The sequence below is a fragment of the Polypterus senegalus genome, chromosome 18 (genome assembly GCF_016835505.1).
Source record: "Polypterus senegalus isolate Bchr_013 chromosome 18, ASM1683550v1, whole genome shotgun sequence".
Lineage (NCBI taxonomy): Eukaryota > Metazoa > Chordata > Cladistia > Polypteriformes > Polypteridae > Polypterus > Polypterus senegalus.
Window position 1 is genome coordinate 82,755,321 of NC_053171.1, and position 13,540 is coordinate 82,768,860.

The 13,540-nt window shown below is 39.5% G+C and overlaps 1 protein-coding gene across 1 annotated transcript in view; it reads right to left on the reverse strand.

Moving 5' to 3' along the window:
- Positions 1-13,540, reverse strand: part of lrfn5a (leucine rich repeat and fibronectin type III domain containing 5a) — a 192,531-nt gene that overhangs the window by 14,057 nt on the left and 164,934 nt on the right. Inside the window, exon 3 of the mRNA XM_039741556.1 lies at positions 8,978-10,385. Coding sequence (XP_039597490.1) covers positions 8,978-10,365 — 1,388 coding nt within the window. The 5' untranslated portion in view covers positions 10,366-10,385. The remainder of the gene's footprint in view (positions 1-8,977; positions 10,386-13,540) is intronic.

A 13,540-nucleotide genomic window follows, 5' to 3' on the forward strand; every position in this document is an offset into this window, starting at 1 on the left:
CACATAATTTGGATCCTTGGACTGTGGTGTGATTCCTTTTTCTGTCTCTGTAGAGTTTAACTCTTTCTGGTGAGGTGAATTAACAACTCTAATTTAGACTGTTGTGAGTGAGTGTGCCAGTGATGGACTGCCTGCCTGCCCAGAGACAGATCCAAGTTAACATCTCACTGTCAAAATCTCTATATACCATATGCTTTCACCGCAGGGAACTTGCTTTTCTTTCCTTACATATACTGTAGATACTTTTGTATTTGTTGTCAATTAGTGCAGCTAGGCTGATATGCTTGATATAAGAATATCTTTTTAGTGTTTGAAATATTTGTTACACTGCTAGGTTATGATACACGTCTTCTGATTTTACAGGTAAGGAAGTCAGAAGTTTCAAGTTAAGGTAGTTATGTTAACTGATCATGGCGCTGGAGAAATATATACATAAAGTAAGAATTCTACTGTATTCTGTACATATGACAATATAAATTTAAAAACCTATAAACCTATGATAACCCAGCCACAGGGGATGCACAAACCAGTGTGTTTCTTCATGCTGGTCCCAAGCCCAAATAAATGGGGAGGGTTACGTCAGGAAGGGCATCTGGTGTAAAATTTTGCCAAATCAATATGCGGACAACAATACAAATTTCCATACTGGATCGGTCGAGCCCTGCACTAACAATGACCACCACCAGTACTGTTGGCCAACAGGGTGCTGGCAGAAATTGGGCTACTGTTGGTCGAAGAAGTAGTAGAAGAAGAGGGGGGGATGTGTCCAGAGGCAGGAGGAGAGGAGGAAGGTAAAGAGAGTGGAACTTTGAATGTTGGCAGTATGACTGGTAAGGGGAGAGAGTTAGCAGATATGATGGAGAGAAGGAAAGTTTATATATTTTGCGTGCAAGAGACTAAATGGAAGGGGAGTAAGGCCAGGTGGATTGGAGGTGGATTCAAATTCTATCATGATGTAGATAGGAGGAGAAATGGAGTAGGGTTATTCTGAAGGAACAGTATGTTGGGTGTGCAATGGTTGAGAAAGAAGATTTCTAGAGTGAGTTGGATGAAGTGATGAACAGTGCACCCAAGAGACAGAAAGTGGTAATTGGAGCAGATTTCAATGGACATGTTGGCGAAGGGAACAGAGGAGATGAGGAGGTGATGGGTAGGTATAGTGTCAAGGAGAGGAATGAAGAAGGTCAGAGGATAGTGGATTTTGCCAAAAGGATGGACATGGCTGTGGTAAATACGTATTTTAAGAAGAGGGAGGATCATTGGGTTACGTACAACAGTGGAGGAAGATGCACACAGGCAGATTATATCCTATGCAGAAGAGTCAATCTGAAGGAGATTGAAGACTTCAAAGTGGTGGCAGGTGAAAGTGTAGTTAAGTAGCATAGGATGGTGGTCTGTAGGATGACGTTAGAGATCAAGAAGAGGAAAAGAGTGAGGACAGAGCCAAGGATCAAATGGTGGAAGTTGAAAAAGGAAGACTGCAAGGTTGAGTTTAAAGAGAAGGTGAGACAGGCACTTGGTGGTAGTGAAGAGTTACCAGACAGTTGAGAAACTACAGCAGATGTAGTAAGGGTGACAGCAAGAAGGGTGCTTGGCGTGACATCTGGACAGAGGAAGGAGGAAAAGGAAACCTGGCGGTGGAATGGGGAAGTACAGGAGAGTATACAGAGGAAGAGGATGGCAAAGAAGAAGTGGGATAGTCAGAGAGATGCAGAAAGTAGACAAGAGTACAAGGAGATAAGGCGCAAGATGAAGAAAGAGGTGGTGAAGCCTAAAGAAAAGGTGTATGATGAGTCGTATGAGAGGATGGACACTAAGGAGGGAGAAAAGGACCGGTGGGCTAGACAGAGGGACTGGTAAAGATGTGCAACAGGTTAGGGTAATAAAGGATAAAGATGGAAACGTACTCACAAGCGAGGAGAGTGTGTTAAGCAGATGGAAAGAGAACTCTGAGAGGCTGATTAATGAAGAGAATGAGAGAGAGAAGAGGTTGGATGATGTGGAGATAGTGAATCAGGAAGTGCAACGGATTAGCAAGGAAGAAGTAAGGACAGCTATGAAGAGGATGAAGAATGGAAAGGCTGTTGGTCCAGATGACATACCTGTGGAAGCATGGAGGTGTTTAGGAGAAATGGCAGTGGAGTTTTTAACCAGATTGTTTAATGGAAATTGGAAAGTGAGAGGATGCCTGAGGAATGGAGAAGAAGTGCACTGGTGCTGATATTTAAGAATAAGGGGGATGTGCAGGACTGCAGTAACTACAGGGGGATAAAAATGATGAGCCACAGCATGAAGTTAGGGAAAAGAGTAGTGGAAGCTAGTGAGGTGATGATTAGTGAGCAGCAGTATGGTTTCATGCCAAGAAAGAGCACCACAGATGCGATGTTTGCTCTGAAGGTGTTGATGTAGAAGTATAGAGAAGGCCAGAAGGAGTTGCATTGCATCTTTGTGGACCTGGAGAAAGCATATGACAGGGTGCCTCAATGAGGAGCTGTGGTATTGTATGAGGAAGTCGGGAATGGCAGAGAAGTATGTAAGAGTTGTAAAGGATATGTACGAGGGAAGTGTGATCGTGGTGAGGTCTACAGTAGGAGTGATGGAAGAAGAAGATAAACCTATGATGCTTTGCATTTAATTGTTGGAAATGATCATATTCAGAAAGGCACACAACTCAACCTGCAAGTCACAAGTAAAACCAAACCAAGAAGTCCAAAAAGGTCTCTTTAAACCTTCTGGATCAACCTGTGGTCAGGCATAGATCAGGGAAAGGGTATAAAACAATTTCTAAAGCTTTCAGTGTTCCCAGGAGTGCAGTGCTTTGATAATTGTGAAATAGGAGAAGTTTTAAACCACCAGGAGTCTTGTTAGAGCTGGCCATTAGGCCAAATTGAGTTACCGGGTAAGAAGGACTTTGGTGGGGGAGGTGACCGGGAAACCAATGGTTACAGAGTGTCAGAAGTCCTCTGCTGAGATGGCAGAACCTGTCAGAAGGACAACCATCTTAGCAGTACTCCATCAATTAGATATTTATATATTAAATATTTAAGTAAAAGGTAAACGATAGTTTAAAGGGCACTGATAGCATGAGGATAATGATTTTCTGGTCTGATGAGACAAAAACTGCCCTCTTTGGGCAGAACTCCAAGTACTATGTCTGTCAAAGATCAGGCGACACTCATCACCTGCCTAATACCACCTTGCAGTGAAGCGACAGGGACAGGGAAACTGGTCAGAATTGAGGGAATGATAAATGCAATCAAATACAGAGAGGTCCTTGAAGAAAACCTGCTCCAGAGTTCATGTGGACTCAGCCTGGGGGAAAAGTTCACCTATCAACATGTCAATGACCCAAAGTATACAACCAAGACAATGCCAGAGTGCCTTTGGGACCTGTCTCTGGCTATCCTTGAGTGTCCAAGCAAAAGCCCAGACTTAAGCGTTCCACCTATGCGGAGACCTGAAGATATCTGTTCACAATCTAGCAGACTTTGAAAGGAATAAACTTCTCAAAGCCTGGTGTGCAAAGCTTATAGAGGCTTATGTTAGGTAGAATGCCCAGAGGGGACTGGGCGGTCTCATGGTCTGGAATCCCTACAGATTTTATTTTTTCTCCAGCCGTCTGGAGTTTTTTTTGTTTTTTCTGTCCCCTCTGGCCATTGAACCTTACTCTTATTCGATGTTAATTAATGTTGATTTATTTTGTTTTCTTATTGTGTCTTTTATTTTTCTATTCTTTATTATGTAAAGCACTATGAGCTACTGTTTGTATGAAATTGTGCTATATAAATAAATGTTGTTGTTACCCAAAAAGACCTGAAGCTATAATTGCTGCCAAAAGGACTTCTACAAAGTATTGAATAAAGTGTCTGAATACTGATAGAAATAAGAGATTTTAGTTTTTGATTTGTAAGATTTTTGCAAACCTTTCTAAACATGTTTTCACATAATCATTTTCATATAATTATAAATGAGTGTACAGTAGTTTGACATGCCAGATTTTCAAATTATCCATTTAAAATTAAATTTACAACACAATAAAGTGTGCAGAATTGGAAGAGTTCTGAATACATTCTGAAACCACTGTATTACCTTGAATACATGTAGAAGACAGGATAATTCATCTCTCTATTATAAAAAAAAATCTTGGGAGGGAGACTAGGGAGACGAGATGTGATCTTCTCGGAAGACAATTTGACATTCCGCAAGAGTCACTTTAACGTTCTGCGAGACAAGACAAATAATGCATATGTAACAATTCCCATGAAAATAATCTCTTTAAATTGTATGTCCAGTAAACCAAACCCGGGGTTGGGCAAGTGAAGCGAGCAGGGGTTTGTAAAATGAAACTATGATAGGGCAGTTTTAAAATATTTCAACTGAATCTGGATTTAGCACTAATCTGTGTAAATTACATTGTACGTGGAGGTCAGACACTTAATAATCATTTGGTCAATGTACTGATTTACAAAGCTTTTCATTCCAGCCATCCAGATTATCTGATTTCATTGCTTGATTCACAGTAACCTTCCCCGATCCCTGAATTCCTCTGATGCCAGTCTTCTCAGTATTACAACTGACCATGAAAGTCTCAATGAACAATCATTTAGATTTGTTTCTCCTTCTACGTGCAACTTTCTCTCTAATACTTTTTTGTTGAGCCCCATCCATGAGCTCCATGTTTGAAATCTCATGTTTTTCCTCTCTTTATTTATTCCTGTAGGTATCTTTTGCACATATTGGTACAGGGGTTAGTGCCAAATTACTGCTTTCTCACCAATTCAGCATCCTGAATTGGAATTCTACAAACTCTTTTTCAACTATCATAGGTGCAACTAGAATAGTCAGTAGCTGTGACTAGGATTTTATTTTTTTCTCTACTCTAATCTCATTTGGAAGCTCACAAAAATGAAAAAGAAAAAGTTCATTTAGCAGATAACCTAAAAAAAGGGAAATGAAAAACCAGGATAATCAAATAAAAACACAACCCTGACATGGGGACTTAATTCATTATAGACAAGACTTTAGCAAAGGATGCAAAGCCAGGATACTGGATCTCTGAGGCAGTGGCATTAAAATGCTGTGCCAGTCTGCCGCTTAACAACAAATGGTTTCACAGTATTTCTTTCACCTTTAATACAATCCAGTAATCAATGACTTTCCATTAAAAATGCAATTTGTCATTTTTTGGAAAACAAATCTGAAATAAAAAAACAATGCTTTGCCTACACAAAAGTGAATAACCACCCTTTGTAATGGGGGTTGTCACTGTGTTTGGATTTAACCAGTCAAATTTCAACTCACATTCAAAAGATCACATACCATTAATTTTCATGTTGTGGCTGTGTTGTTGAAGCACATTGTACTGTTGGTTGGGGTGCACACTGCAGAGCTGAGAATTTGACCAAGAGAGATTTGTGATATATGTGACTGCCAATGGCGCCACATGATAGGTGTGCTGTGTCACTGATGCTACACTTTATAAACCTGTACTGCATTCACACAACTAAACTACATTCTTTAGATGAAATACAGACTTCAATGACTAGTTTGATTCAAGGCACTGGAAATTGACTGCAAAATGTATTTGCAGATCTTTAGAATCACATCGTGGTTTGTATATGTGATGATAGTGGAAATGTTGAAAGTGGAAAATCTCAAATATATATATGTAAAAATGTAATAAATTTTGAGGTGGGCTGGCAACCTGCCTGGGGTTTGTTTCCTGCCTTGCACCCTGTGTTGGCTGGGATTGGCTCCAGCAGACCCCCGTGACCCTGTAGTTAGGATATAGCGGGTTGGATAATAGATGGATGGATGTAATAAATTCTTTCATATACCCTTTTTACAGATTTATTTTATCATAAATAGAACTAAAGTTATTTACCTTGACTTTCAGAAAGCATTTGATAAGGTGTCACATGAGAGGCTGGGCATCAAATTAAAAGAAGTGGGAGTTCAGGGTGATGTTTTTAGATGGGTGTAGAATTGGCTCAGACACAAGAAGCAGTGGTGGTGATGGTACGAGGAACCTCTTCAGAATTGGCCGATGTTAAGAGTGGTGACCATCAGGGGTCAGTGCTTGGGCCGCTGCTATTTTTAATAGATATAAATGACTTGGATAGGAATATAAGTAACAAGATGGTTAAGTTTGCAAATGATACCAAATAGGTGGATTAGCAGATAATTTGCAATCCGTTATATCATCACAGAAAGACTTGGATAGCATACAGGCTTGGGCAGATTTGTGGCAGATGACACTTAATGTTAGGAAATTTAAAGAATTACACATAGGAAGTAAAAATGTTAGGTTTGAATACACAATGGGTGGTTGATAAATCGAGAGTACACCTTATGAGAAGAAGTTAGGAGTCATAGTGGACTCTAAGCTATCGACTTCCCGACAATGTTCAGAAGCCATTAGGAAGGCTAACAGAATTTCAGGTTATATAGTGCCTTGATGTGTGGAGTGCAAGTCACAGGAGGTTCTGCTTAATCTTTATAATGCACTGGTGAGGCCTCATCTGGAGTACTGGGTGCAGTTTTGGTCTCCAGGCAATATAAAGGACATAGCAGCACTAGAAAAGGTCCAGAGAAGAGCGACAAGGCTGATTATGGGGATACAGGAGCTGAATTATGAGGGAAGATTAAAAAAGCTGAGCCTTTACAGTTTAAGCAAAAGAAGATTAAAAGGTGACATGACTGAAGTGTTTAAAATCATAAAGGGAATTAGTACAGTGGATTGAGATTGTTATTTTAAAATGAGTTCATCAAGAACACGTGGACACAGTTGGAAACTTGTTAAGGGTGAATTTCACACACACATTAGGAAGTTTTTCTTTACACAAAGAATGATAGACACTTGGAATAAGCGACCAAGTAGTGTGGTAGACAGTAAGACTTTAGGGACTTTCAAAACTCGACGATGTTTTTTTGGAAGAAATAAGTGGATAGGAATTGTGAGCTGTGTTGGGCTGAATGGCCTGTTCTCGTCTACATTGTTCTAATGTTCTATTTAAAACTGCACAAGGACTTCATGATGACCCTGTGTTTATACTATTAGGATGTAGTACATTGACAGACATCCTGAAACAGAGGTTTATAACTGACATTGCACTTAAATTACTTCCCATCCATCCATCCATCATCCAACCCGCTATATCCTAACTACAGGGTCACGGGAGTCTGCTGGAGCCAATCCCAGCCAATACAGAGCACAAGGCAGGACGTGCACACACACACACACACACACACACACACCCACACACACACCAAGTGCACACTAACCTGCATGTCTTTGGACTGTGGGAGGAAACCCACGCAGACACGGGGAGAACATGCAAACTCCACGCAGGGAGGACCTGGGAAGCAAACCCGCGTTTCCTAACTGTGAGGCAGCAGTGCTACCCACTGCGCCACAGTGCCACCCTAATGAAATTACTTAGTATAGTTATTTTATTTCTGCAGGCAAAATTAGAGAAAATACAAGTCAGTGCAAACTTGACATGGAATCATTTTAAAAAAGATTACATATTGCACAAAATACATCGCACCCTATTTGCAAATGCATTCCCTGTTTCATTAATTTTATCAATTGGATATTTTGGTTTATTTTTCAACATAGGTATCAGTTCATTAAGTCAATGCTTTATTTCTACGAAAGAATGGAAATAAATGTATAAAACAATAAATTTCCAGTTCAATTCCCAAGTTATTTATATGCAGTTCAATCGTTCGTTTCACACACGGGGTTTAAACGAAGCATTTGCGTAACAGCCTTTTCCATATATACACTGCAGATATAAATTGCATTAATTGTCAGATTGGGACTAACTGAGTTTAGGTTTTTCATGCATAAAAATATTCCAAACTCTTACTATATAATAGTCCTTTTATAATTGGATATTAGGGCCATGCAAGTGCTGGCTGAACTGTTTTGTTTATTACCTATAAAAGATGGCAGGATATTTGCCAGGACAGATTTATTTACACGTATGTGAACTTTCTTTTACTATTTATGTTACGCCATCCTCGAATTAACCACACAGGAATACGGATACTGCAGTTTTCATCTTGTGGTGATTATTAAACAGAACAGAAAGCTGCAGTGCCTCAAATGATTGCCTTTAAAAAAAGTGCTTTAGCTATCTTTTTTTTTTTTTCCTTTGCATTGAGCTATTAATACATTTACACTCGAAGTAAACCTGTTTGATTAAGCAGACTTGACACAAAGGTGCATAACACACATTTAAAGCTGAGTCTCCCTTCTTAATGGATATAAATTCCCTGTCATTTTATCAGCTGCACATGGAAGTTCCAGAGGCATATGGCAGCCACCCACCTTCCCCCATCGTTAGGCCTTGTCTGAATGAAGCCCTGCAGCTAAACTTAACAGGAGTGCTAATTACACTGTTCAGCAATCCAAATCACCCGATATTACAGACATTGCCATTTCATAAAGAAAAAAATGATAAATTAATTCTGAAAGGTGTGACTGTTATCATTAGTTGACTTCTAAACACATTCACTTAGCACACCGTGATCAGTCTCACCTATACAAATACTTAACAGATGGACTCATATAGACAGAAAACAGTGAACCATTTCTCGGTCTTTTGTTTGCTCTTTTTTTTTTTTTTACAACCCGTGAAAATTCAGCCTGTATGTACAGTTGCTCTTATATCAATTCATTTGCATTTTATTATTAAATACCAAATGTAACCTTGGAATATAAAACGTATACCGATGAAGCAACTTCCCCATTCTAATTCTTCCAATTAAAACAAACATTTGTACCAGAGAACAGTGAATAGCTGTAAAATATTCTATAGATCTGGAACAATGGAACCAGACAGTATGCGTAAGGACTATAATACTGGTTCTGCTGGAAAGAAAGAATTATAAACATGAAAGGAGAACTGATTAACTTTATCAAAATACAAGGACAACTACGGTGCAATGAAGGAACAAAAAGTCTTACCTGTAAACAAGGGAATCATCATATGTGCCGTTATACTGAATCTGAAACATGCGAATACCAGGGATGTTCCTTTGAAAGTTGAATTTAATAAGCGCTGTTGACGAAGTTGTCTCGGCAATTACTACCCTTTTGTCTTGGCTACTCTTTGAGTCTCCCGCATTACTGCTAGCATTGGACCCAGACTTAGTCGAAGTAGAGATGTCTGAGGAGCCAGGATCCGGTTCTTGAAAATTATTTGTGCTGTTTATCAAGTGGGGCAGCTTAATAATGTTTAGGTCAACTGTTTGGGTTGCTTCACCAGCTGGATTGGAGGAGATGCAAGTGAAAGAACCCGTATCTTTTACAGTTGTGATAAGAATGTCCAAGGTTCCGTTGTCATAGACAAGCGCTCTAGAAGAATTAGAAATAAGTTTACCATCAGGCGATATCCAGTGGATAGCAGGTTCAGGATCACCTCTTGCTTTGCACCTTAAGGTTGCCCTTTGGCCCTCCAGGACTCGCATTTCATGTGTGTGACGAGTGATCAGAGGGGGTTCACACAAGAATTCCTCTTCAGGGATGGACCAAAAATACCGGCCAGACAAATGTAATGGTGTAGCGCATGTTTCTAGATCATCTTCCCTCGTAAGGCGCCTTAGCCAAAGCAACTCACAATTGCAGTGCAGGGGATTACCTCCAAAACTAAGTGCAAAAGATGAGGGGCTCAGGATCTCAGATGTGGCCAGAACCTGAGCACGCTGAAAGAGGGGGTCCGGTGGCAGCTTCTGGAGTTTGTTGGAAGTAACATCCAAACGGGTTAGTTTATGGAGGTGTGAAAAGGTGCCCTCGGGGATGTGGTCAATCATGTTGTGGTCAAGACTGAAGGTGTGCAAGCTAGTCATCCTCTCAACAGCTTCCCAGGGAACGGTCTCCAAGTTATTATAAGATATATCCAGCTCTTCCAATGATAAAACATCATTAAATGCCTCTGGTAGGATTGTAGTAAGCTGATTGTTATTGAGAATAAGGTGGTGAAGATTAGAAAGCCCACTAAATATATCATTGGAAATTCTAGTTAATCGATTGCTGTTGAGGTGCAGGGCCCGTAGATTGCGAAGATCTGCGAAAGCATGGGGCGTAATGAAACTTATTGTATTCCTTGACAAGGTAAGATCCACAAGGCTGGTCATGTTGGCAAAGTCTTTTCTTTTGATGTTTGTGACAAAGTTATCAGCCAAACGTAACTCCACGGTACGCCGATCAATGTTAGGTGGGACAAACAGAAGACCTTTTTTGGCACAGAGCGTTGCAAGGTTGGGAGATAAAATCTGACAGACACAGCGTTTTGGACAGATCTGGGCTTTAACTGCCATGCCAATAACCAGCAGATAGAAAAGCAGTTTTTCCATTGTAAGTCAGGATCAAACACCTGCAGGAAAGAAAAAGAAATGAGTTAGGGAACAAATAAGAGCATATCTTACGTGCAGAAATTCACAGAATACAGTACAGTATGTGGAAAAATATACACAGTGCAAAGAGTAGGCATATTTTTCATTTGTGCAAAATGTACTTTGTAGTCTTATATCTGGATAACTGTCCTATTTTAAAAACTTTGATTATTCTAGTATTTGGAATCCAACTTATTAATTTTCAAAATAATAAAAAGGAGCAACTCATCCAACTTAGACTCTGTTTCTCTGAGATAAAACTTCCATCACTTTTCACAGGTCATACTTTGAAGTCCTATAATAAATTTACTACCTCTCTTCTGGACTTTGACAGGCATAGCTTTGTATGGTGGACAATAAGACTTCGGGGTCCTTCAAAACCTGACTTGATTATCATTATGGAAAAATTAGGTGAATACGACTGATGAGCTTTGTTAGGCTGTTGACTCGTTCTCCACCAAAAGCTTCAAACCATTGTAATGAGGAGATGAATGGTGCACAAAGTGATGAGGATGTGGCCTCATTCCTTACTTTTCTTCATTTGTACTCATCAGACAGTGCTTAGCAATCCATACATTCATCTTTTTTATAGCATAGAGTGCCACAGTGAGCTAAAGCCTAACTTAGTAGAATCGGACACTGAGCCTGGATAACATATCTTCTCAATACAGTTCATGCTTTGAAATGCAATCCCATATTCACCCAAACCACGTCAATATGTAGAAAGTCACCATATACTCTAAAATACAAATTGTTTGGATTTGGGACAAAACTCATGTGAACGCTGCAATGATGTGAAAATTGTATACAGACACTGATTAAAACAATCCACCACCATGTTACCCTCTATATATCTCAGCATTCTGTTTTACTTTTTAACTGCTTCAGCCCACTGGTGATAAACAGTCTTCTTAACAAGGTTTAAGTTGGTTTCATACACCAGGTTACATAATTACGTTTGGATTTTCTACTCTATAATTACTATACTTATTCTAACAATGCTTCCTAGAGATTATTTTTTGTTGGTATTGACACTGTGTCATAATTAAAGCCATATTCGTATAAAAACGACAGAAGAATGAACTGTTTCCTTTTCATGTGTTCATTAATAGCAACAACCTTTACAATGCAATAACATTTAAGGATTTAAAAAATTATTCACAATTTAAGGCTCTCCAGCAAACAGCCGTATGCTCCCTCCAGATACCAGTAACAATACACCTGGAATGGGCGAGTGGAGGAGTGCATTTCTGACGGTGAACTGTGTTAAGGAAACATCCTATCCAGGCTCAGTGTCCAATGTGGCTAAGTTAGGCTTTAGCTCATTTTGGTACTCTATATTATAAAAATGAGGAGTGCACGGATTACAAAAGCACTGTGTGATGAGTGCAACTAAAGAAAAGCAATGGATGAGGCCACACGGTTCACAGATAATATTTTTTCAAAATCACAGTATCAAAAGTTCTGCAAGTGTGACCGTTCAAAACAGTTCCTAGCTGTTAGAAAATAAAATAAATTAATATTTCACATCAGGATGGAGGAAAACAACAAACACATCAGTTTCCACATACTAAAACAATCCAAAGTTCTTCATATTTCTGATGTGATTACCCCTGTTCTTTAACATTCAAATAACCAACTTTAATAGTCAAAGGAATTTCTTCTTTGAGGTACTTGGGAAGTCCGGATTCACATAAACATTTGATGTTGAGCCCACAGCCAAGACTCAATATGCCAAGCTTAAAAAAAACCTACTGTAAGTAGAAACCTTGACAACGTTTCAGAAGTACCTGGATGAGATATTAGGACTACTTAGCTATTAGCTAAACAAACAGGCTTGATGGACTGAATGGTCTCTCCTGATTTGTCTGATTTCTCATGTTCATAATTTGTCCCTAATTTTTCCTTGGTTTACCATACATGATCTGTCACTTTGTCGTAGAAAACCATCTAGTCATGTTCCTACTTGAATTTGATTCATTACATTTCAATTGAGGGTGGCATGGTGGTGCTGCTGCCTTGCAGTTAGGAGACCCAGGTTCGCTTCCTGGGTCCTCCCTGCGTGGAGTTTGCATGTCCTCCCCGTGTCTGCGTGGGTTTCCTCCCACAGTCCAAAGACATGCAGGTTAGGTGGACTGGCGATTCTAAATTGCCCCTAGTGTGTGGGTGTGTGTGTCCTGTGGTGGGTTGTCACCCTTCCTAGGATTGGTTCCTGCCTTGCACCCTGTGTTGGCTGGGATTGGCTCCAGCAAACCCCCGTGACCCTGTGTTTGGATTCAACGGGTTGGAAAATGGATGGATGGATGGACAATTTAATTGATGATGACATGCTGCAAAGCCTGTGATTTTTATTTTATTGATTCAGGCAGTTGTCTCCTATCCGCTTTCTTCAGCACTGGTGTATAGTTTATTAAGCATGGCAGTTGATTAAATATTAGTTTGATAAAGGGAGATTTTCAAAGCAAAACAATGTATATATGTATTTAAAAAGAACTGATTAAAGCTGGCAAAGTTGTGTGTGAAATGTAAGAAGGTTGACATTTAAGCTACATTGTTTCTCTGGGTTACATAAAGTTATTTATTTGTTGCAAACAAAACTGCCTTTAATTTTTCATTTTCCCTCTTTAAAACACTAAGTGGCTGGGGGCTGATATGAAAATTGCATTCCTCTTGCTTGACGGGCACCTTTTTTATGTTTAGCTTTTTTGTGTTGCAGGACAGCCCACTTTTTGCAGTCAAATTATATAAATTTACTTTTACAAATGTAAATCTAAATTATGTGTCACACTCAAAGCAAAGGTTGCTACAACATAATGAAGGCTCCTGTTCACCTCCTCACACATGACGTGCCATTATTTGAGAGGGGCAGAGCACCATATGTGATTCTTTAACGATAGAAGGTGAAGAGTGATTATTATTAATGTACTTTTATAGTAAAAGTTGGTGAAATGACCTTAATGCAGGCCGGTCCATTAAAGACTATTTTTGCATTATTAGTTCCTAAGAGTTTTTTTTTTTTTTTCCTGAACACAGCAAGTTTTACAAAAGGTTTATCATTTTTTGGATAATGCGGAAACCAAATCTTATCCTGACAGCAATAGGCAAGACTACACCCCAGGTGGCATAATTATAAATG